Source organism: Eschrichtius robustus, chromosome 10, assembly GCF_028021215.1.
Source record: "Eschrichtius robustus isolate mEscRob2 chromosome 10, mEscRob2.pri, whole genome shotgun sequence".
Lineage (NCBI taxonomy): Eukaryota > Metazoa > Chordata > Mammalia > Artiodactyla > Eschrichtiidae > Eschrichtius > Eschrichtius robustus.
Genome location: NC_090833.1, coordinates 22286083 through 22310807, shown reverse-complemented (window position 1 = coordinate 22310807; position 24725 = coordinate 22286083). Strand labels below are relative to the sequence as shown.

The following is a 24725-nucleotide window of genomic DNA, read 5'->3' as shown; positions in this document are numbered from 1 at the left end:
GGGAGGGGAGAGTGCTGAGGTGAAAGGGGAACCTACCAACGGCAAATGACTGGATACTTGATTTTTCTTAATTATTGTTAATTTTTTAGGTGTTACAATGGTATTGTGGTTATGTTTGTTTTTTAGAGGTTCTTACAAAAATTATCCGTAAGTGATTAGGGAGCATTCTAAGGAGCTGGAAATGTCCTGCATCTCAATCTGAGTGATGATTACACAGCTATATACATTTATAAAAATTCACAAGCTCTATCCTTTCATACTTTCTACTGTATCTATTATACCTTAATTTTAAAATTTAAAAATAAAAAACAAAAAAATTTATTTAAAGGGGTCCTTTTTTTCAGAGATAAAGACTAAAATATCTACAGGTGAAATAACAGTTACTTAGATTTACATCAAATAATCAGAGGTGTACTGGAAATCTGCTAAGAGAGTAAATTTCAGATGTTCTCACAAAAGAAAAAAGGCAACTGTGAGAAAAAGACATCTTAATCAGCTTGACTGAAGTAATCATTTCATTATGTATATGTGTATCAAATTATCACATTGTACACCTTAAATATATATAATTATTTCAGAAACTAAAATAAAAATAAAGTCATGGCCTCATTCAGGTCCTCATTTTAAAATAAATAAATAATTGGGGGTGCTGGGGTGAGGAATGGGGAGGGGCCATATAAGTGAAACCAAGATTGGTCACTAGCTGATAACTGTTCGAGTTATGTGATAGATACTGAGAATTTGTACTTCTGTATATGCTTGAAATTTCCATAATAATTTTTTACAGGAAGAGATATATATACACATATATAGATACATAGATATAGATATGTATCTCCAGAGGGAGCCTAGAAGCAGTCACAACCTGGCACAACCTAGTGGCAACAAGCACACCCAGCACCCGGATCTTGGGTTTTTAAACACCATTCTCCAGTAAAAGGAGCCAGACTCTTGGGGAAATGGCTGATTCTAGGGCTGAGGCAGGGAAAAAACAAGATGAACCTGAAGCATCCTGTAGGGCCAGAAAGGGAACAGGGCCTGATAAGTCAAAGGGATGCAGGAACCACCCTGAAAGAGCTCCATTATGGCCAAGGCTGGAACAAATTTGAGGAACAAAATAAATAACATAGTAATGGATTCTAACCCAAAGTATAAAATAAATTTACATGACTCCATGATATAAATAAATGACTGAATGATTAAACGCACTGGGGAAAAGAGACAAGTCTTTCTTACAGAATTCCAAATAATTATGTAGATACCTCCCCCTACAGGAGGTAGAGCTTAATTCGTGCCTCTACCCACCCCTTGAGGGTAAACTAGATTTAGTGACTTGCTTCCAAAGAACAGAAGAGGGAAAGAGGAAAATGTTAACTTTACAGTGGCGACACCTGATAAACACTGTTGTAACCAAGCGATGCCATGTGGTATCAGGGTCGCTAACATGACAAGAAAGGCATTTCACCTCTGTGGTATTCCTTCCAAAAACTCATAACCCTCATCTACTCATGAGTAAAACAACAAACCAACAGAAACACCAAGTTAAAATACATTCTACAGGCTACCTGGCCAGTATTGCTCAAGACTTTCAAGATAGTGAAGAAAAAAAAAAAAAAAAAAAAAGAAAGACTAAGAAATTGTCACAGACTAGAGGAGTCTGGGGAGACAGGACATCTAAATGCAGTGTGGTGCCCTGGACTGGATCCCAGAACAGAAAGAGGACATTAACGGAAAAACTGATGAAATCCAAATAAAGTCTTGAGTTTAGCTTTTAAAATTAATAATAAGGGAAGGAAGGGAGGAAAGGCAGGAAGGCTGACTTTGAGATTATCAGACCAAATGCTTCTATTTGCTAACAGTTGAATGCTGCTATAAAAAGGAGCTCTTAGGAACAGTGGATTCAATCCACAACATCCATGGAAGTAACAGGTAAGGAGTCTCTGCCCCAGCACCTTATAGATCTTAGGCAGTGGAAACTGCCTACAGATTTTGGCTACAGAAACTTAGAAGAACTGTTCTGTGGAAGAAGGCCAAAAGTGAAATTCTTCATAACAAACTAACCTGCAAAATCTGTGCCAAAGGCTTAAAAAAAACAGGTGGTATCTGGTCCTTCTCATTTTTCATACAATCATTTGGGTGCTTCCTATGTATCCCCAGCATAGCACCTAACACTTTCTACTCTCCCTCACTAGAAAGGAAAAGATAACATCCTCAACACAGTAAAATTGTTTATGATGGGAATGTGGGAATGGAAAGAAAGGGCACCAAACATCACACGGGGGTCCTTGTCAAACAGGTCAAGCATACCCAAGGAAGAGGCAAAGGAGGAGATCAATGTAACACTGCTGCGTCATTCTGATAAACATCTATGCTTTAAATAAACGATCATCAAACACGTTCAAACTTTATGAAAAGAAATGTAAATAAAAGTGCAGATATAATCAACCACTAACTTTTTCAGCCTACCAAAGTTAGCAAAATATGGGCAAAGATTTAGCAACAGTATGGTGCCTGAATCCTGCTGTTAACGGCACAGAAAGGTGAACCCTGTGCCTTTACCCTCAACCCTGGAAACTCAGCCCCGTGAAAGTGACAATCCAAATTAGGCCTTTGCCCCCAAACATGTCTATTCAGAAACAAGAAGGGATGTAACCAAAAGTTCTGAAAATTCAAAAGGAATCTAAAACTCAAGTTCACCTTTCACGAGGACTCAGTGTTTAGTTGTAGGAACTGAGATCCTCCAGGTCATCACCAAAGTATCTGAGGTATGACAAACATTACTTTAGAGTCAGGGGCAAGTTCCACCCTCTCCACAATTTTGATGTTATTCCTCTTATTCAAACTCATATTGAGTTAATTTCGCTTACAAGAAAATTAAAGACATCACTATAACCTCAGATAATCACTGTTAAATGTGGGGAATATATTCTGAACTATTTTTTCCTATTCATACACTAACATTATTTTAACCTAAAAACTGGAATATGACACATACTATTTTACAATTTGCCTTTTTTTTCCTTTTCGTTAACACAAACACATTATCTAAAACCCTTGAAGCAATAGATGTCTCAGGACTTTTCAGATTTTTGAATTAAAATAAAGTGTATATGCTGTGTATTTCAAATAACCCTATCCACCCTGTGTGTTCTAGGGCAGTGCCTATAATTAAACACATCCAGATTACTGCAATAAGACATATGGATGCTCACACTAAGTGGGATAGTCAAAGATTATAAAGAACCTCATATCCATTCAGGTCAGGTTTTAATACCCAAAGAATTACACTAAAAAAAAAAAAGTGTGGATATGTATAAAATCTTAAATATCTTTGCATAGCACTAAATAAAGATCTAATTGATAATGGCAACTATGTCTATAGAAGTAGTATGATTTATTTAACTATTTGTGCTATTATCAGATTTACAGTACCACAAACGACGCTCCAAAGAACATCCTTAGATATGGGGATATATGTATATGTATAGCTGATTCACTTTGTTATACAGCAGAAATTAACACACCACTGTAAAACAACTATACTCCAATAAAGATGTCAAAAAAAAAGGTGTTAAAAAAAATAAAATAAAATAAAAAACAAAGAACATCCTTATCCATCTGTATCTGTGCACTTGTATGGGTTTCTGTAAGCTAAAACCCTAGAAATGAAACTGCTGAGTTAAAGGGTACGAGCGTCAAGTTTAAGAGATTTTGGAAAAATGTCCTTCAAAAAGGCTGTGCTCATTTATACCACCAGCAGTATATGTAAGTACCAATTTCCCTATACTCACTCCTACAATGAGTAATCAATCTTACAAAGATTGTAAGTAATCAACCTTAGCTGAATATGATAAATTTAAAAAAATCTCACTGTTGTTTTATATCTTCTATTACTGAGGTAAAGTTTGTTTGTTTGTTTATTTATGGCTGTGTTGGGTCTTCGTTGCTGTGCGCAGGCTTTCTCTAGTTGCGGAGAGCGAGGGCTACTCTTCGTTGCAGTGCACGGGTCTCTCATTGCGGTGGCTTCTCTTGTTGCAGAGCACAGGCTCTAGGGCGCGCGGGCTTCAGTAGTTGTGGCACTCGGGCTCAGCAGTTGTGGCTCGCGGGCTCTAGAGCGCAGGCTCAGTAGTTGTAGTGCATGGGCTTAGCTGCTCCGCGGCATGTGGGATCTTCCTGGACCAGGGCTCGAACTCGTGTCCCCTGCATTGGCAGGTGGATTCTTAACCACTGCACCACCAGGGAAGTCCCTTATTGGTCATTTGACATATCTTCTTCAGCAAATTATTTTATTCTTTTGAGTTGCTGACTTCTAAAAGCTTTTATACAATATTGAAAAAACTACCCCCTGTTCTTCCATACATTAAAATACGTTTTTCCTAGTATGCCTTGTGACTCTATAGCACATTCTTTCTTTTCATATCTAAGTTTTTTAAACATAAATTTACCATTCCTTTGTTTTATGGCTTCTGAGTTTCTAGTCATGCTTAGAAATGCCTTTTTAACTCTAAGATTATAAAAAATATTATATTCTGCAGAGAAGAGTTAACACAGCAGGCCTGAGACTGCTATCCTTACAAGGCTTTGTTTGCCAAGGCTGGTCCTTGGCTGCCATCTGGAGACTTGGATTTCAGGAGGGTTCCCACCATTCCCAGAGCTGATGAGAGTTACTCGCTGTGCCTGAACTGTTTGTGCAAACAATATGCTTTATGCTCAACCGTGCTTTCCTCTTGAGAATCTAGAATTCTAGTACGTGTTAGGCAGAAGGTGCCAATGTGACCAGCACCAAATAAAAACCCTCGGTAACGAGTCTCTAAAGAATATCCCCGGTAGACAACATTTCACACGTGTTGTCAAAACTCATTGCTGAAGGAATTAAGCATGTCCCATGTGCCCCAACTGGGAGAGGACTCTCGGCAGCTTGCACCTGGTTTCCTCCAGACTCCACCTCATGTGCCTTTTCCCTTTGCTCATTTTGCTTTTTATCCTTTTATGGTAATAAATGTTAGCCATGAGTCCAAATATGTGCAGAGTCCTGTGAATCCTCCTAGCAAGTCATGGAACCTGGGGGTGGTCCTGGAAACCCTGACACATATATTTATCTATGTTTTCTTCTAGCTCTTATGATTTTCCTTTCTGTATCCAAGTCTTTAATCCAGCTGGAGTTTTTTTGGCACACGAGCGATGTAAGAAACCTAGTCTTTTGTGGGTTTTTAAAATCTTTTTCATTGTGAAACAAAACATTTAGAAAAATGCGTACAAAACGTAAGTGTAGTTTAATGAGTTATTATAAACACCTATGTAACTACTGCCCAAGTCAAGAAAAAAAAATTTATTATGAAACTTGTACAAAGAAAGGTTTCTACTCCACTTGGAGTTGGAGAGGACTGAAAGACTGTTGAATGTAAAAAAGCACAGTGAGTTTTAAGGTCACGGAGGTAATTACAGCCAAGCAAGAACTAGAATAGGGCCTTCTGACCTTCAGTCTAAAAACCCTTACCTACCCATGCAACTGTCTACAACGATGACCCTGTATTTTATATGATACTATCCCTGTATACTGCACCTTCTACAGGGAGCCCTGTTTGAGAGTATCACCAAAAGGTCATAAGAATTTGCCTCATTCAGGTGGTATTTATGACAACGGGAAAATGTACAAATTCAAAGGTCAGAAAACACCAGAGAAAGCTCACTACTATGAATAAGAAGCTAAGACCAAACATGTCAAACTAAATTTACCCTTCCTCCTTCTCCCTGCTCTGCCAAATTCTCTCCTCCATCAAGGCCCAGCACCCTGCTATCTTCACCCTGTAAAGCACTAATTCCCCTATCTAGATCACACATTCACTCACACACTTATTCAAGTATGTACTGAAGCCCTACTGTGTGCCAGAGCTTGGTGGTCATGGGTACAGAGTAGAGAAGGAAGAAGCAAGGCTGGTGTCCAGGTTTAGCACACGTGTATGGTACCTGCAGTAGAAAGAAAACAACAGAAGGCCAGAGATAGACTGCTCAAGACAAGAGCATTTAAGGATGGAGAAAGGAGAGTCTGAAAAAGGGAAGGATAGGCAACAGACAAAAATAGGAAGAAAACTGAGTATGGGGTCATAACAACTCAGGAAAGAAAAAAAATGGACTAGTCAGGAAGAACTGGAAAAAATTTTTTTGCCCATTTAAAAAAAAAAACCTAAAAAATCCTCGCAGGTAAATTAATGACACAAGTGTAAGAAGCAAGATTTTAAAGCTTTTAAAAGAAAACTGAGAAGGGAAAATTAAAACTCAAGCACAAGGCATTAAAGACTAACAGGTTAGGCTTCCCTGGTGGCGCAGTGGTTGAGGATCTGCCTGCCAATGCAGGGGACATGGGTCCGAGCCCTGGCCTGGGAAGGTCTCACATGCCGCGGAGCGACTAGGCCCATGAGCCACAACTACTGAGCCTGCGCGTCTGGAGCCTGTGCTCCGCAACGGGAGAGGCCGCGACAGTGAGAGGCCCGCGCACCACGGTGAAGAGTGGCCCCCGCTTGCCGCAACTAGAGAAAGCCCTCGCACAGAAACGAAGACCCAACACAGCCATAAATAAGTAAATAAAGATAGATACATAGATAGATAAATAAATAAATAAATAAAATTAAAAAAAATAAATAACAGGTTAAGATTTTTAAATATCATAAAACACACCATAAAGTAAAAGAATAAGATATAAATAGCTACAATGTTTTTAAATGAAAAGAAATTGAGTAAATATACTTTTAAAATTCCTACAAATCAAGAAAAAGCAAATTAATCCAAAGATTTTAAATGGACAAAGAGTATAAGCAGGCAATTCAGAGATGAGAGTCATACATTTAATAACACATAAAAAGATGCTCAGTCACACTGATCAGGAATACGTAAAATTAACACAATAATGAGATACAATTTCGCACCCTACACATTAGAAAAACTCTTCAAATGTTGGCAAAGACTGGAAACCAACCAAGAGGAACTCAGGCTCACCACTGATGGGCTGTACACGGATACAATCTCTGAGAAACAAATCTCTAGTTAAGTAGTCTCCAGTGAGGTTCAAGAGGCACATCCCCTTCAACCTGGCAGTCCTACTCCAGGGGACCATACTCTAGAGCAGTGCCCAGCTGCAAAGCAGCGCAGCTGCAAACTGTTTGTCACCAGCCCTCTAAGAGAGAAGGAACACTTCTTGCTTCACTGAGAAAGTCTTACCAGGATAAGAAATGTTAAATAAATTAACAGTGAGAGTTGATTTACATTCTGCCACAAGTTCCCTATTTGCAAGACATAATTCCCAAGTCCTCAGACCACACTTCTTTGTGTATCACTGTCCTGGAGAAAAACTCCCAGGGAAAGACAAGCACAAGGACACTGTAAGAAACTGTTCATAGCCACGGGGTCAGTAAATGCAAAAAAAAAAAAAAAGGAAACGATCTAAATGTCAGTCAACAGGAAAATGGATAAAGAAAATGTGGCAGGGTCATACAACAATGAAAATAAGCAAGAGTCACATGTCACATGGACCAACATGACAATATCTTAAAAACTAAGATCAAACAAAGAAAGCAAGTTGCAGGATATGTACATTATGGTTCCACTTATGTCAAGTTTTTAAATGCAACATATACATTGCTTATGATACGTACAGCACAGGAATGACAACCCTTGGTCAAGGAGATAAAAGAGAAGAAAAAATGAAGGGGAGAGGAGAGAAAAAAAAGAAAGAAAAGGAAAATCTGTAAGGGGTAACACAGGGGGTTTGAATTGTATCAGTAATGTTTATGTCTTTAAAAAATAAAAGACCTGCTTCCCTGGTGGTGCAGTGGTTAAGAATCTGCCTGCCAATGCAGGGGACACGGGTTTGATCCCCGGTCCGGGAAGACCCCACATGCTGTGGAGCAACTAAGCCCGTGCGCCACAACTACTCAGCCCGTGCTCTAGAGCCCGTGAGCCACCACTACTGAGCCCACGTGCCACAACTACTGAAGCCCGTGCACCTAGAGCCCATGTTCTGCAGCAAGAGAAGCCACCGCAATGAGAAGCCCGTGCACCGCAACAAAGAGTAGCCCCTGCTCGCTGTAATTAGAGAAAGCCCGCGCGCAGCAACGAAGACCCAACGCAGCCAAAAATAAATAATTAAAATTTTTTTTTAAAGTTAAAAAATAATAATAATAGCTAAATAAATAAAAGACCTGAAGCTGATAGCAAAAAATGTACAGATTTGACAAATATGAGTGGGACATACCTAAGTGTTCCTAAGATAATTCTCTATACTTTTCTTCATACTTGAAATATTTCATTAGTTAAAAAGAATATATAGGGCTTCCCTGGTGGCGCAGTGGTTGAGAGTCTGCCTGCCAATGCAGGAGACACGGGTTCGAGCCCTGGTCTGGGAAGATCCCACATGCCGCGGAGCAACTGGGCCCGTGAGCCACAACTACTGAGCCTGCGCGTCTGGAGCCTGTGCTCCGCAACAAGAGAGGCCGCAATAGTGAGAGGCCCGCGCACCGCGATGAAGAGTGGCCCCCACTTGTCGCAACTGGAGAAAGCCCTCGCACAGAAACGAAGACCCAACACAGCCACAAATAAATAAATAAATAAATAAATTTATTAAAAAAAAAAAAAAAAGACTATATATACCATAATAATTGTTTTATGATACTATATAAAAAGAAGAAAATACATCAGTAATTTTTCTTCTTTATATTTTCATGTACTTTTCAAATACTCTTCAGTAAAAATACATTTCTTTTTAGAAAAAATAACATACAGAGCAAATTTTTTAAATGAATCCATGTTTCAAGGATAAAGAAATTTAAATCACAGAATTTTACAACTTGAAAGGAACCTTAAAGAATATGGAAGTAGACTTCCCTGGTGGCACAGTGGTTAAGAATCCATCTGCCAACACAGGGGACTGGGGTTCGAGCCCTGGTCTGGGAAGATCCCACATACCGCGTGGCAACTAAGCCCGTGCGTCACAACTACTGAGCCTGCGCTCTAGAGCCCACGAGCCACAACTACCAAAGCCCGTGCGCCTAGAGCCCATGTTCCGCAACAAGAGAAGCCACCACGATGAGAAGCCCATGCACCACAACGAAGAGTAGTCCCTGCTCCCAGCAACTAGAGAAAGCCCACGTGCAGCAACGAAGACCCAATGCAGCCAAATAAATAAATAAGTTTTTTTAAAAAAAAGAATATGGTAGAACAAAAATAAGAACATTTACTGGTAGAAATGCAAAATGGTATAGCCATTTTGGAAGACAACAACTTAGGAAAACTAAACATACTCCTACCATACAATCCAGCAATCACACTCCTTGGTATTTACCCAAGGAGTTGAAAACTTATGTCCACACAAAGACCTGCACATGGATGTTTACAGCAGCTTTATTCATAATTGCCAACACTTGGAAGTAACCAAGATGTCCTTCAGTGGGTGAATGGATAAATAAACTGGTACATACAGACAATGGACTATTACTCAGCACTAAAAAGAAATGAGCTGTCAAACCATGAAAAGACATGGAGGAAGCTTAAAGGCATATTACTAAGTGAAAGAAGCCGATCTGAAAAGGCTACATACTGTATGATTCTAACTATATGACATTCTGGAAAAGGCATAACTATGGAGACAGTAAAAAGATCAGTAGTTGCCAGGGAGGAAGGGGAAAGGAAGGATGAATATGAAGAACACAGAGGATTTGCAGGGCAGTGAAAATATTCTCTGTGATATTACAATGATTGATATATATCATTATACATCTGTCTAAACCCACAGAATATACAACACCAAGAGTGAACCATAAGGTAAACTATGGATGTGCGGTAATTATGATATGTCAGTGTAGGTTCATCCTTTGTAAAATATGTACCATTCTGTTGAGTGATATGGATAATGAGGGTGGCTATACAAATATGGGGGCAGGGGGTGTATGGGAAATCTCTGTACCTTCCTGTCAATTTTGTTGTAAACCTAAAACTGCTCTTAAAAAATAGTCTTTAAAAAAACATTTAGTCTCAAAGGAAACATATCAGAAACACTGAGATTCTTAAATCCCCAAATGAACAAACAAACAAAAAAACAAATCCCAGTTTAGCGTATGTCAGCTATTACATTCCTGTGGGAAAAAAAATCTACTAAGAATAAATATATTGGGACTTCCCTGTTGGTGCAGTGGTTAAGAATCCGCCTGCCAATGCAGGGGATACGGGTTCAAGCCCTCGTCCAGTAAGATCCCACACACCACGGAGCAACTAAGCCCATGTGCCACAACTACTGAGCCTGCACTCTAGGGCCCGCAAGCCACAACTACTGAGCCCGCATGCCACAACTACTGAAGCCTGTGCGCTTAGGGCCCATGCTCTGCAACAAGAGAAGCCAACGCAATGAGAAGCCCACGCCCCACAACCAAGAGTAGCCCCCGCTCGCTGCAACTAGAGAAAGCTCATGCGCAGCAACGAAGACCCAATGCAGCCAAAAATAAATAAATAAATATTAAAAGAAAGAAAGAAAAAAAGATTTTAAAAAAGAATAAATATATTCATTTACTTTCCATTAAATAATTCTCTAATTCATATTATTTGCCTGTCTTTAATTTCTCTATCTAAAGGGAAAGACGGGACCTTCCTTCCTTCTACCCCACAAGGAAGAAATAACCAGTAAAGGTTTAAGGACTTCACTTCAGTGTTATCTACCATTGGCCACTGATAATTCTGAAAACATATAATTATTCCTGAGAAATAAAACTGTCCACATAAATCACTCATTCTTCATATCTCTCCAAAAAATACAACTTTGGCTTCTGAGTCAAGGAAGAAAGGCTATTTTTTTCACAGGATTATAAAAGGCAAATACTGGCTTTTCACTCATATCATCACTTATGGAAAAAATACTTTAAAAAATAAAAAAGAAAGAAGGAAAGAAAAAGCAATAAATCACTTTCCTTAGATGAATCACCCCTTCATGACAACTTGAACATCAAATCATTCCTTAGAAAGTATGCAAGAAAAACATTACTGTCAAAAAGATTACAGAAAGGGCTATATTTAAGGTAGTGATTATCCTTATGTGGTGGAATTTCAGAGGACTCTTTTTTGGCTTGCTGGTTTAATTCTATGTCATTACTAACTTAACTTCATGAGCGTGAATTACTTGTGTGAATTAAAAAGAGAAAATGGTTATTTCAGTGTGACAGGTTTCAGATTTCTTTACATTCGTTTAAATTTTCTACAAAGAACATCATATTTTTCTGAATGTGAAAGTAAATTTTAAATTATAAATCAGGTTAGAAGCCTTAAGTGGAAGCTGAGATTGAAAGGGAAAGCTGAAAATACTTGGACCACTGCCCATTGCATCATAAATCAATTAATAATCCAACGTTACAGGATATTTTGAGAAAGATCTGTCAAGTTACTACCAAAATACACTAGACTATAACAGAATAATTTCACAAGGAAAACAGTCTCCCTAATAGTATTTAACGTCTTCTGCTTCACACATATGTAAATACATTATAGTCACAAAGCAGTTTCACATGGCCTTCTGAGCCTCAGAAAAACATTGTGAGGTGGGCAGCGATTATCTGCATTTGTAGATGAAAAACTGGGGCTCAGGATCTGACTTGCCAAAGGTCACCAAGCTAATGACACAAAGAATCACAAGTTGAACCTAGAGAGGTCTTTATCCTCCAAGTGCACAACAGAACACAGCACCTCCCTCTAAAGTACTGTTTATTGAAGTAGGTAATATTAGCTTCAACTTACAGATGAGGAAACAGAGCCCAGAATTCACTGAGAATGTTGACCAAGATTACAAAGGTAGTAAGTTAAGTGGCAGGGCTAGGTTTCAAACTCCAGGCGGTCAACTGCAAACCCAATGCTCCTTCTAGTATGCTAAATTACAGCACAGCTGAGGCAGAGAAAGTAGGCGGGGATGACACTAAGCCTTACTAGTTAACTATGCACAACATGACTTTGTACCCTGACCACAGCCAATGTGACAGGAATGGTCCCTGACTCATTTTTCCTTTCCTCAGGAACTCAGAATTGGGACCAAAGAGTCAAGCCTCCCTTGAGTGCCTGGACCTCTAAGAGTAAGCCAGGAGATATGACATGGGCATCTTCAGCCTACGCCATGGAGCACAAAATCAGAAGAAGTTGGTCTGAAGAAAGAATGGCAGGGGGTGCAGAGAGAAGCTGGAAGTACTGGAGGACATCTAGTCCTTAGTTCCAAACCCCTCCTGAGGGTCCCTCTTATTTCCATAAGACTCCATGACTCCTTACAGTAAGTGCCCCATTTTTGCTTATACCACCTTAACACTGTGTCCAAATGTAAACGGAAGGTTTTTGCCAAGGGGGGAAAAAAATCTACTTCCATAAAAGTACATTAAAAAATAAGCAGCTAGCACATGTAGCATATGCCAGAGATGAATATCAGATGAGAGGAAGTCTTTCCTAAGACTAGACCAGGGCTTCCCTGGTGGCGCAGTGGTTGAGAATCTGCCTGCCAATGCAGGGGACACGGGTTCGAGCCCTGGTCTGGGAAGATCCCACATGCCGCGGAGCAACTGGGCCCATGAGCCACAATTACTGAGCTTGCGCGTCTGGAGCCTGTGCTCCGCAACAAGAGAGGCCGCGATAGTGAGAGGCCCGCGCACCGCGATGAAGAGTGGCCCCCGCTTGCCACAACTAGAGAAAGCCCTCGCACAGAAACGAAGACCCAACACAGCCATAAATAAAATAAATAAATAAAATTTAAAAAAAAAAAAGACTAGACCAATCTAGCCACAAAGGACCTTCTTGACCATGCATCACACTGCTCCCCAACAGCTGTCCAAACTGCAAGAGCTTCTTAAGTGCACCATATGTGCTTCTTGCACAATTCTTTTGATCAACCAAGTCCCTCATCCAAGAATACTCTACCAACCTCTCCTGACCATTTCTCCATCTCCACATATCTAAATCCTCTCCATTCAAGGTCCAGCTCAAATACTACATGCTCCACACTTACACATCCCATCCTGGCCCTACAAACTCCCACAGACCTTTTCTACAACTCTCCTGGCACTTGTTATCTTTTGCTGTACATTATGTAACTGCCCGATCATCCCTTCCCTAGACCATAACAGCTCTTTGAGGTGTGACTCCACCTGAGTGCCTACTCATTTACTCCATCCATCTCCAGAGCTCCTCAGGTTGAGAAACTGTGAAGTAGTCTCTTGGTATCCCAGCATTTAACTTAGTGCCTTATAGAAAGAAGTTGCTCAAATATTTGTTGAGTGTATGAAATATTAATTCCTCATATTTGGAAAAGCCATTTAGAAGTTTATACATCTAACATCTGTGGCAAAGGAAAGGAGGGGATTAGTGGCAATTCATAACACCTGACATCAGAATCTCTTGGAAAAGGGACTATATGTTTTTAGTTTTTAAATTTATTTTTATTTTTGGCTGCGTTGGGTCTTTGTTGCTGCGCGTGGGCTTTCTCTAGTTGCGGCGAGCGGGGGCTACTCTTCGTTGCTGTGCGCGGGCTTCTCATTGCGGTGGCTTCTCTTGTTGCACAGCACAGGCTCTAGGCGCACAGGCTTCAGCAGTTGTGGCTTGCGGGCTCTAGAGCGCAGGCTCAGTAGTTGTGGCACAGGGGCTTAGTTGCTCCGCAGCATGTGGGATTTTCCCGGACCAGGGCACAAACCCGTGTCCCCTGCATTGGCAGGCAGATTCTTAACCACTGCACCACCAGGGAAGCCCTATGTTTTTAATGTCATGATAAGTGCTTAAGGTTTTAAAAAAAAAAAGAAAAAGAAGAGGAGGAGAGAAATTCCAGAAGGTCTGACTGTGTGACAGAACTATTCTGCTCTAAATCAGGAGGGGTGCAGTAGTTACTGCAAAGAGAAGGATAGGAGAAAAAAAAAAGATGGAAGGGGAGGACAGACCAGGAAAGGGCAGAAAGTCAAGCCCTTTCCCCATGACTCACCACATCTAAGAGCTAAGAGCTCTTGAAGAGCTAAGTGAATTCTTGAAATGCTTGGGAAAAGAGGACTGTGTGTGTGTGTGTACTAGTGAAACAGGCGGGTTTCACGTCCAAACTGACATGGGTGGAACCAAAACACCATTTTCAGAAATGGGAGCCCAGAAGCTAAGAAAAGCATAAGTTAAACTAAACTAGAAAATTCACAAAAATTGGATGTGATAGATTGCAGGGTTAGGTGGGTGAGTACCTCTGGACTTTGACTATCTGCAATTAGGAGTCTGAGGCTAAAACTACGAAGAATAAGGAAGCCCTAGCTGGCATCTAGATTTTGTATGTAATACTCAATCTCTTCTGGTAGATCAATCTACCAGAATTAAAAATCTAGGACTTCCCTGGTGGCGCAGTGGTTAAGAAACCGCCTGCCAATGCAGGGGACACGGGTTCGAGCCCCGGTCCAGGAAGATCCCACATGCCACGGAGCAACTAAGCCCTTGCACCACAACTACTGAGCCTGCACTCTAGGGCCCACGAGCCACAACTACTGAGCCCACACACCACAACTACTAAAGCAGGCGTGCCTAGAGCCCGTGTTCTGCAACAAGAGAAGCCACCACAATGAGAAGCCCGCATACCGCAATGAAGAGTAACCCTCGCTCGCCGCAACTAGAGAAAGCTCGCATGCAGCAACGAAGACCCAACGCAGCCAAAAATAAATTGATTAATTTTTAAAAATCTAACCAAATACTAACTGGTAGTTAAAGTCCACATCATCTATTGGTTCCTATATACCATTTCAATTCACTAAATGCCACTCTAATACCTGGCAAAATCTAAATGAGGCCAGTAGGATACTTCTTTAGGAATTAACGCTTAGAACTGTGATGTCCACTTCTGTGTTTTTAAATACAGGCTTTCCCCCTTTCCCCACTTTTTTTAAAAGAACTCATTAAACACCAATGTATTAAAAGGAAAATGTTGAAAAGTCCAGCAGTAAACACAAATATAGTAAGTCAGGGGTTGGGGGAGGATTCATTCCCAGAAAGAGACAATCCATCATGGTTCCTGCGGGAGTTGCCTCCCTCCACCCAGGGCAGCCCAAGAACCAAGGGGTCAGTAGATAAGAACCTTTGCAGGCAATGAGGTCCTGAGCAGGAGGTTCCTGCTGACAAAGTCCCTGCTGATACTCCTTTCTCCCAGAACTAAGGCAATCAGACAAGCCATCTTCCTGTTCCCTAGCCCACCAGTCTTAGCCCCAAGGCCCAAGCAGATACCCCAATGTGGAAACCCCTGCATCAGGATGCACGAGTGACTAGACTGTTTCCAGGGAAGGGGAAAGAAGCCTTTCTTCTGCCACTTCAGAAGTCCTAGCCATTTGCATATGATGTCAGGCTACTTTAAGCCCCCTACCAACCCAGTACAGCCCGAAGTAAGGCGATGCCTCCCTGTTCACACACAGCCCCTGCCCATCACTCCCCAACCCCAGGCAACACCACACACAAAGAGGGAGGGACAGAAGACATCATACAGTTAGCTTGGCAGGGCTGGGTCAAGTGAGGAAACAGCAGCGCTCATCTGTACCCTAGATTTAATGAACAAGTGCCAGACTCCAGATGCACTGAGGTCCACAAACACTTCCAACTCCCAAGGAGGCCCTTTCCCCCAGATACAGCAGCTGGCAGACGCCCAATTAGAAATCAGTGTTAGTAAACTGATGAGCAGAAAGATTAGTTCAGCTTATGAAAGTCAGCTTAAAGGAGATGATACAGTCTATGCAAGAGTTCAGACTGCATACAAGTCAAATGTATGATAGTTAAGATCCACCCAAAGCGGCTAATTACCTAGAACAATGCTCATTTGGATGTGTAAACTCTAGAATGTCTTTTATTTAAGTCACTATTTAAATCCCAGCATTTGTGGTTTGACCTGCTTGCTTTCGGTATATGGCAATTAACACATCTATACAGGTCCAAAAGCTCTAAAAAATAATCTAGGCGTAAATAATGTCATTTCTCTTCTAAACACTTTCTCCAACCTTCCAATTTTCCATTTCTCTAAAATGGAATGAAGATATGTGAAATAGTAAAAATAAGTCAAAGTTTATTCTAAAGTTGAACTTTGGTTTATAAAACATTCCATTCATTCCATAACTCAAAATTCCACCTAATGAATTAAGGCATCATACACCATTGGCAGCAACATACACTCCAAAAAACAATAGAATGCACTGGGGAAAGGGGAATCCAGTAGTTAAATTGAAAGACGGCAACAAAATGCACCTTTGGATTGAAGCTACAAAATCTCAGGTACTCCTTGGATATTGAGCTCATGATATCAGAGAATTACAATCTGAATTTACAGAATTTCAATCAAAGGACCATCCAATATCATCCAAGAGTGAAACTGACACCATATTCTTGTTCAGCCTCAGAACAAAGCAGAATTAAGTGGCTTTTCCATCACAGTGCATGTCAAAATGGCAGAATCAGGAATATCCAAATACCATGATGATGCCTGTCTCCTTACCTCTTTTCACAAATAAAACAATTAAATCCATGATGACATTCCTGGAGCACATAAAATCATACTTCGTGGTCGTGGCAGACAATACTACTTGTAAACTAACACCCACAGCCTTTTCCTTGCACACACTGCTAAAGAACATCTTCAAGTTTTATCTTTTGCTTGCTAACTTTTTAAATTAATGTTTATGTAATTACAGAGAATAGAAGCTTCAAGCATATATAAACTAAAATGAACTTCACTGATTCTCTCAGGATAGCTAGAAAAGGAGAAAAACCCATGAAGATCTTGGGGGGAAATTGCTACTTGATAACCTATGCATTTTTAAATGCTACTACAAAAAATGCACACATCCTAAGGAACTAAATCTACTAACCTCTACAATCAATGTGATACATGGTTTATCCAGTCTTGACAAAAATCCTCTGGATCACCAATGGTGTGTTCATCCACTCGTACATATGCAATTGTATAAAGAATCTATTATTTAGAACACCAGGGGAAAAAAAAACAATTAAAAGATTTATACTCATAGCTACCATGTAAAAAAACAAAATAAACACTTTTCATTTCCATGCTAAGAGCTCCTAATTTGATGCCCTGCTTTGCAAATTCAGAATGAGGGTGGGAAATCATAGTGATTACCAAATTGGAGAAATAGTAAGGAATATGTCCATAAATAAAATCTGGTGTGTAGAAACAAGGTCCTACTGTACAACACAGGGACTATATTCAGTATTCTGTAATAAACCATAATCGAAAATAATATGAAAAAGAATATATGTGTATATATGTGTGTGTATGTGTGTGTGTATAACTGAATCACTTTGACGTACACCAGAAACTAACACAACATTGTAAATCAACAATACTCAATTTTAAAAAATTGAGTGTGTAGAACAAATATGTTAATACTTAAAATACGTATATACTGCTAGTTATTCACTGAAGGCTAAAAAACCCCAATACAACATACATTGTGTGTGTCTACATATATATCATAAACATACAAAACCTTACATTAAAATTAGAACAAAGTGTCTGATTCACACAATAATTTTATAAGAAGAGTATTAGTGGATGGGCACACTTGATTAACACATTATAACAACTGAAAATGCAAACATTTGATCGTCATAACCCTGGGAAACCTTTGCCCTCTCTAGGCACTTCTGATCCCCTTCCCTGGTTCTTTTCTGTCTTCTTCTCATCCCTATATATTCATAGCCCCCAGACAGCTGTCCTCTGGACAATCCGTCCACATCACCCCCCACTCTCCCAAGTTTCAGAACCAAAGTTCCCACACACCTGTAATCCATGTGCCCAACACTATACCAAGTTCTTAACATGCATTATCTCTTCCCATTCTTATAACAACCCCATAAAATAGTTTTGTTATCCCATTTTACAAATGAGAAATCCAAGGCTTAAAAGTTAGATCCCTTGACATTAAAACTAAAAAGTGCCAGAGTCAAGATTCAAAACCAGTTCTGACTTCAACACCAGAGGTTTTAGTCACTATTCAAAACAGTCTCCCTAAACAACTCAACGTGGGTGCCTCAATAATTCAACCCATTCATTCAACAATTGATTTATCTCTTGAACACAAACCTGCTCTCTCTTCTCTCCACTCTTACCTCCCCAAATCTGTCTAGAGGCTATACTCTCGACCCCCTTAATCTCTAGGTAGATTCTGGGAATCCTCTCTAACTCCTTCTGTTGAATAACTCTCCACTACTCAGCCAATAGTTTCTACATATTTTAGGGATTCTAGATTATATTACCTGTCAAATCCACTTCCACTATCCCAGTTCAGACCCTAAGTTTCTTCTAACTTGGCTACTGTAATATCTTCCTTTTAGTCTAGCTGCTCTTGGTCTCTGGACCCCTGCAATCAATGTTATACCACTGCCACCTGTTATCCTTATAAAAAGGTCTACTCAGGTTACACCCCTGCTTGAAAGCCTTTGATGGTCCTCTACTGTCTACAGAACAAAGTTCAAACTAGTTGTGTTGGGCTTCCCTGGTGGCACAGTTGTTAAGAATCCACCTGCCAATGCAGGGGACACAGGTTCGAGCCCTGGCCCAGGAAGATCCCACATGCTGCGGAACAACTAAGCTGGTGCACCACAACTACTGAGCCTGCGCTCTAGAGCCCAAGAGCCACAACTACTGAAGCCCGCGCGCCTAGAGCCCATGCTCTGCAACAAGAGAAGCCACCGCAATGAGAAGCCCACGCACCGCAACAAAGAGTAGCCCCCGCTTGCCACAACTAGAGAAAGCCTGCGCACAGCAACAAAGACCCAACGCAGCCAAAAACATAAATAAAAACTAGTTGTGTTGGCATTCCTAGGCAAGCTGGTCCCAACCTTTCTTTTCCTTAGCTTTATCTCCTACCACCCCCTCCACTAAAAATAGTAATCTATACAGAATTTAATTGTTTATACAGTGCATTAACATGTACATTAAGCCTAACAACACTATGAGTATTTCTAATTATCCCAATTGTATGAGAAACTTAAACTTAGTAAGGTAAAATAATCTGCTCAAGATCCCAAATTGTGAAAGGCAGAAAAGGCCAAGTCTCAGACTCCAAATTTTAACTCCTTTCCTAGTACTTCATGCAGCCATAGTACCCCCATTCTAGCATATCAGACTCCTTCCAACTTTCCCTGAAAATGCACAATATTTTTCAAACTCTATGACTGAGCTCAAGCTATTGTTCCCTTAGCCTGGAATACTATCCTCACTCCTTGACATTTCTAAGAACTGTGTTAGGCATTTTTCGTATCACACTTCCTATTAGCTATTTATGTTTATATATAAATCTGCCTCTACACTGAATTATAAACCCTGTGAGGCCAGGACCATATGTTAGTAACTCCATTTTTAAAGAACTGGAGTCATATAAGATGGCAAGCACCAAGGCAGAGACCGGCCAGGCTTGAAACCAGAGACCAGCAACTTAGATCAGACCATTTGAGCACACTGGCAGTGCCTATAATTTTAACATCTATCTTCTGAACAAGGTGGAATGCCCCAGTGCCAACTATTCTCACCAACACTGGCCTTTATTAAATATTACAATTTACTGAAAGCATAATTCAAAACCAGATTGGGTAGAAGTGGAAAACTAGAAATTATAAAAAACAGAAATATCATTACTATTTTCCATTTTAACCTTCCGATCTGGCTAAGTACCCAAAATTAAAATAATACAGGCTTGATTTAGCCTTTCTACATAGCTCAGCTCAGCTGCATATATGGCTGTCATTAAAGCAGCCATCTCTCTGGGGCTGTTTCAGTATGCTCACAGAATCACGTTCACCTACACAGCTACACACACAGCTTCCCCATCTCATCCTCTAAAAGAGCCACTAGGATGCCTGGCACTGGCAGAGACTCTCTCAGAAGACACCTGACATGTTGATTATCTAGCCAACTTTTGCAATTGAAGTGGCTGTGTCGAATGGTCAAGTTGAATAGCATCAATGTGCTTTAAGATTATAGGCTGTTGCTCCTTCATGAGCTGTCTTTATCCCAATGAAGATCAGATTCTAAGGATGCCTTAGAATTATAAAGCCCAGAACATGAAACCACTGAACAGCTGACCAGGTGAAAAGTCTCAAATGCTTCCTTCCCTCTGTCAGAAATCTCCCTACCCATTGCTGAAATATAACTACAATGTCAACTTTTCCATGAACTGGCAGAGGATAATATTAGAAGAAAAACTAGCCCACATGCCTTGCATTGAATTTCATTCCATTCCAAACAGTTATATTACCCTAAATATAAAGAAAGAAAACTACAGACTATGACCTTAAGTAATTTACAAACTAGATTTCAGAACTGCCTTTAACAGTCAGAACTAATTGTTCTCTATTTTGGCATCTTACCCCCAAATCTAGTATGTCCTATTCAATGAACCAGAATATTGCCACATCTTATACACTATAGCAGGTTTCTTCTGGAGGCTAGCAAGACATGGGGAAAAAAGCCATGTTGATCTTCTTATAAACTATATTTTCCCTTTCAGAGACACTAGTACAGTAGCAGCACAGAATTAAAATAAACTTTGGAATCAAAAAATCTGAGTTCAAGCCCTAACTCTGTAACATGAGAGAAGCGACACCAGACAACAATAGTACCGAAGTCACAGGGTTGTTGTAAGGATTCAATCAATTAATTTGTACAAAGTGATTAGAACACAATGGTAAGCTCTCAAAAAACATTAGCTTTACCATTATTCTATTACAATCACCTGACTCAAAGTGACAATTACAGGATATTTTTGAAAGGATAACAAATTTTAACAAACCCCAACCCAAGATTATCCTGCTTACCTTTTGACAACTTTCATACATGATACTACTCTATGATACTACTCGAAAAAAAAAAAAAGAGAAGAAGAAAAAGAAAGAAAAGAAAAGAGATAAGTAAAAGACAAACCTGTCAATTCTGCTTCTCAGGAGCTGAAAGCATCTACAGATTTCATTTAAATTTATGACATGTATATCACTTCAAATGCAAAGGTAAAACGCATTGATTTAAAATGTATAGAAAGGCAGTGTTACGAGTTACACATCTCAAAATAACAGACCTGGGAACCAAAAATGATAATATTACTCTAGCATTACTAACTATAACAAATCATACGCTATGGTCCTTACATATCTGTTTACAAGTACTCCTCCTCTTTCTTCTCAGTAGTATTATAATTCCATCAGTAGACTTTCATGTTTCTTTTGGACACCATAGCAGTGTTAAACAGCAGTTAAATCATTGGATTAAAGCATCAAGTAGCTGAGAATTTAGCAATGCATCTGATTTGATCTCTTAATCAGCATGAACACTCTATGGTACATGGAGGTAATCCAGCCTAAAGGCTGGTTATGAGTGCCTGTGAGCCACCTGGAATCCAGTTCAACTCCACCACTTACTAGCTGAGGGACCTTGGGAACCTAAAATGACTGTTTTCCACTCCATAAAACAGCAATAAGAACTTTACCTACCTCTTAGGATTATTTTGATGAATAAAAGAATATAGGGGCTTCCCTGGTGGCGCAGTGGTTAAGAATCTGCTTGCCAATGCAGGGGACACGGGTTCGAGCCCCGGTCCGGGAAGATTCCACATGCCACGGAGCAACTAAGCCTGTGCACCACAACTACTGAGCCTGCACTCTACAGCAGGCGAGCCACAACTACTGAGCCCACGAGCCACAACTACTGAGCCCGCGTGCCACAACTACTGAAGCCCACGCACCTAGAGCCCGTGCTCTGCAACAAGAGAAGCCACCACAATGAGAAGCCCGCGCACCACAACAAAGAGCAGCCCCCACTCACCACTAGAGAAAGCTCGTGCACAGCAACGAAGACCCAACGCAGCCAAAAATAAATAATAAATAAAATAAATATTAAAAAATCTTTAAAAAAGAGAATATACACAAAGCACTTAAAACAATGCTAGTGCTGAAACATTTAGGGGGAATGTACTGATGTCTCCAATTCACTCTGAAATGCATCAAAATAAGATGGATTGAGTACTTAACGCCACTGAACTGTACACTTAAAAAGTTACAATGATAAATTTTATGTTATGTATGTGTATCTTACCACAATCTTTTTTAAATAATAAAATAACTAAAATAACATTTTAAAATGTGGCTTGAAAATGGACAGATAAGTGATAAAGCTAGAAGTAAAATATCACATGTAGAATCTAGGTAGTGGGTATATGAATGCTCACTTTCAATTTTTCTGTATTTTTGAAGAGTTTTATGATAAAATATTAGGGGGAGAACCAATGCTGGCATCTAGTAGTTTACTTTTATTATCATCTACTAGTCAGAAATAACAGCCAGCAAATATTCAGATACTTAGCTCCTTTTTTTTATAGCAGAATTCTAAAAAGCACCTTTTTACCAGCCATCTGTCCTTTAACTATAACCTTTCTGAAACTGAAAATGGTTTATTTGAAGTTCCTTATATACATGTTCGGTATATATCAGTGTGATTTCAAGTTAAATTATTCCAAGGTACCAAGTGCCAAGTATTTAAGCTCTCCTGAAGAAATGCAGAAACCAAGTCAACAGACATCTGTGGCCAAAGATTGGTGACTTGACCAAACAAAACAATGAAAAAGCAAGCACTGGAATTATTTCTTCCTAACTTTTCCAGTAGCTGCTAAAGCCAATAAATTCCTCAACCAGAAGAACTAAAAACGTTTTAACAGGTACCTGATGTACAGGAGCACACCACATACATACAAATGCATCAGCCACTTAAGAATGATATCCAATTCTTCCTCTAGTTTTGTTCCCCATTCCAACTATTAATTTATATTTTAACGTGTTTAGTGCTACAACATGAACTCAGATATCTTGCAGTGGAACAACTTAAAACGTCAGACCACCTCACACCCACTGGGATAGCTGCTATCAAAAATATAGAAAATAACAAGTGTTGGCGAGGTCCTAGAAAAACTGGAGCCCTTGTTTACTGCTGGTGGGAACATAAAATGGTATAGGCACTGTGGAAAACAGTATGGTAGTTCCTCAAAAAATTAAAAATAGAATTACCATATAATCCAACAATCCCACTTCTGGGTATATCCAAAAGAACTGGAAGCACAGTCTCAAAGAGAGATGTGTACATCCATATTCATAGCAGCATTATTCACAATAGCTAAAAACATACAAGCAACCCAAGTGTCCCTCGACAGATGGAAGAGAAAATATGACATATGCATACAATAGAATATTACTCAGCCTTAAAAAGAAAATCCTGTCACATGGTACAACATGGATGAACCCTGAGGACATTATGCCAAGTGAAATAAGCCAGCCACAAAAAGACAAATCCTGTATGAGTCCACTTACATGAGATACCTAGAGATATCAAAATCATAGAGACAGAGACTTCCCTGGTGGTGTAGTGGTTAAGAATCCACCTGCCAATGCAGGGGACATGGGTTCGATCCCTGGTCCAGGAAGATCCCACATGCTGTGGAGCTACTGAGCCCGTGTGCCACAACTACTGAGCCTGTGTGCCACAACTACTGAGCCTACGCTGTAGAACCCGTGTGCCACAACTACTGAGCCCGTGTGCCACAACTACTGAAGCCCGTGCATCTAGAGCCGGTGCTCCGCTACAAGAGAAGCCACCGCAATGAGAAGCCCGCACACTGCAACAAAAAGTAGCCCCTGCTCGCCGCAACTAGAGAAAGCCCGCGCACAGCAACAAAGACCCAACGCAGCCAAAAAATAAATAAATAAATTTATTTAAAAAAAAAAATCATAGAGACAGAAAGTAGAACAGTAGCTGCCAGGGGCTGGGAGGAAGGGGGAAAGGGAGGGTTTAGTGGGCATAGAGTTTCAGTTTTGCAAGATGAAAAGAGTTCTGGAGATAAACGGTGGTGATGGTTACACAACAATATGAATGTCCTTAAGACCACTGGCCTGTACAGTTAAAAATGGTTATGATGGTAAATTTTATATTATGTGTATTTTACCACAGTAACAAAAAATGGAAGAAAAAAGATCAGGGAGCTGATCTCCCCAAAAGGCCTGGTGGTGCTCCAGCTTGGAACTGACACACAAGCAATCAACTCTGTGGCTATCAGGCCCTGTCTATCTCTAACCACCGCATGAGACCTTGTCTACTCAAGACTCTCCATCCTGCCCAGGGTGACACCAATTCTTTATTTCAGCCTCAAAATGAGCAAACACCACTGCTGCTACACCAGTTTTGTGTCAAAGCAGCAAGGCACTTATCTCTCTAAGCCTGCCTCCTCTTTAAAACAAGGATAATTCCTACCTACCTGCCTTACTAGGCTGTTAGGAGGACAAAAGTGAGATCATGTATATAAAAGTATCTTTAAACTGCCAAGCACCAAAGAAACAGAAATTATTGTGCGTATAGCTACTTTCATATGAAAATTCAGAGAGGGCTGTAACAACAGAAACTTCACAAGGCTTGAGACACCTCACCCAGGCTTCATTCCATTTAAAACCCACCTCATCCCTAAATAACACCTTTCTTGTTCTTCATAAACTGAAGGGCAGCGTTGAGAAAACACCTCAGCCTAAAGCTTTTCACCTAACCACCCCAAAGGCAATCAGAAACTGTCTTAGGAAAATTCAATTTTTATGACCCCAGCGTGGGCCTGCGGCGCCCGGGGACTACACTTCCCACAAAGCACCGAGGCGAACCCGGGCGGCGGGCGAGGTGG

At 40.2% G+C, this 24725-nt stretch overlaps 1 protein-coding gene across 5 annotated transcripts in view; it reads right to left on the bottom strand.

The window, feature by feature from the left end:
* The window catches only part of ECPAS (Ecm29 proteasome adaptor and scaffold), a 98515-nt gene that overhangs the window by 72142 nt on the left and 1648 nt on the right, over window positions 1-24725 (bottom strand). For 2 of the 5 annotated variants that reach the window (XM_068553826.1, XM_068553827.1), the window contains exon 2: window positions 16872-16975. The exons of the other annotated variants lie outside the window; for them this stretch is intronic. In XM_068553826.1, coding sequence (XP_068409927.1) covers window positions 16872-16893 — 22 coding nt within the window. In that variant the 5' untranslated portion in view covers window positions 16894-16975. The remainder of the gene's footprint in view (window positions 1-16871; window positions 16976-24725) is intronic. 5 annotated transcript variants of the gene reach the window in all.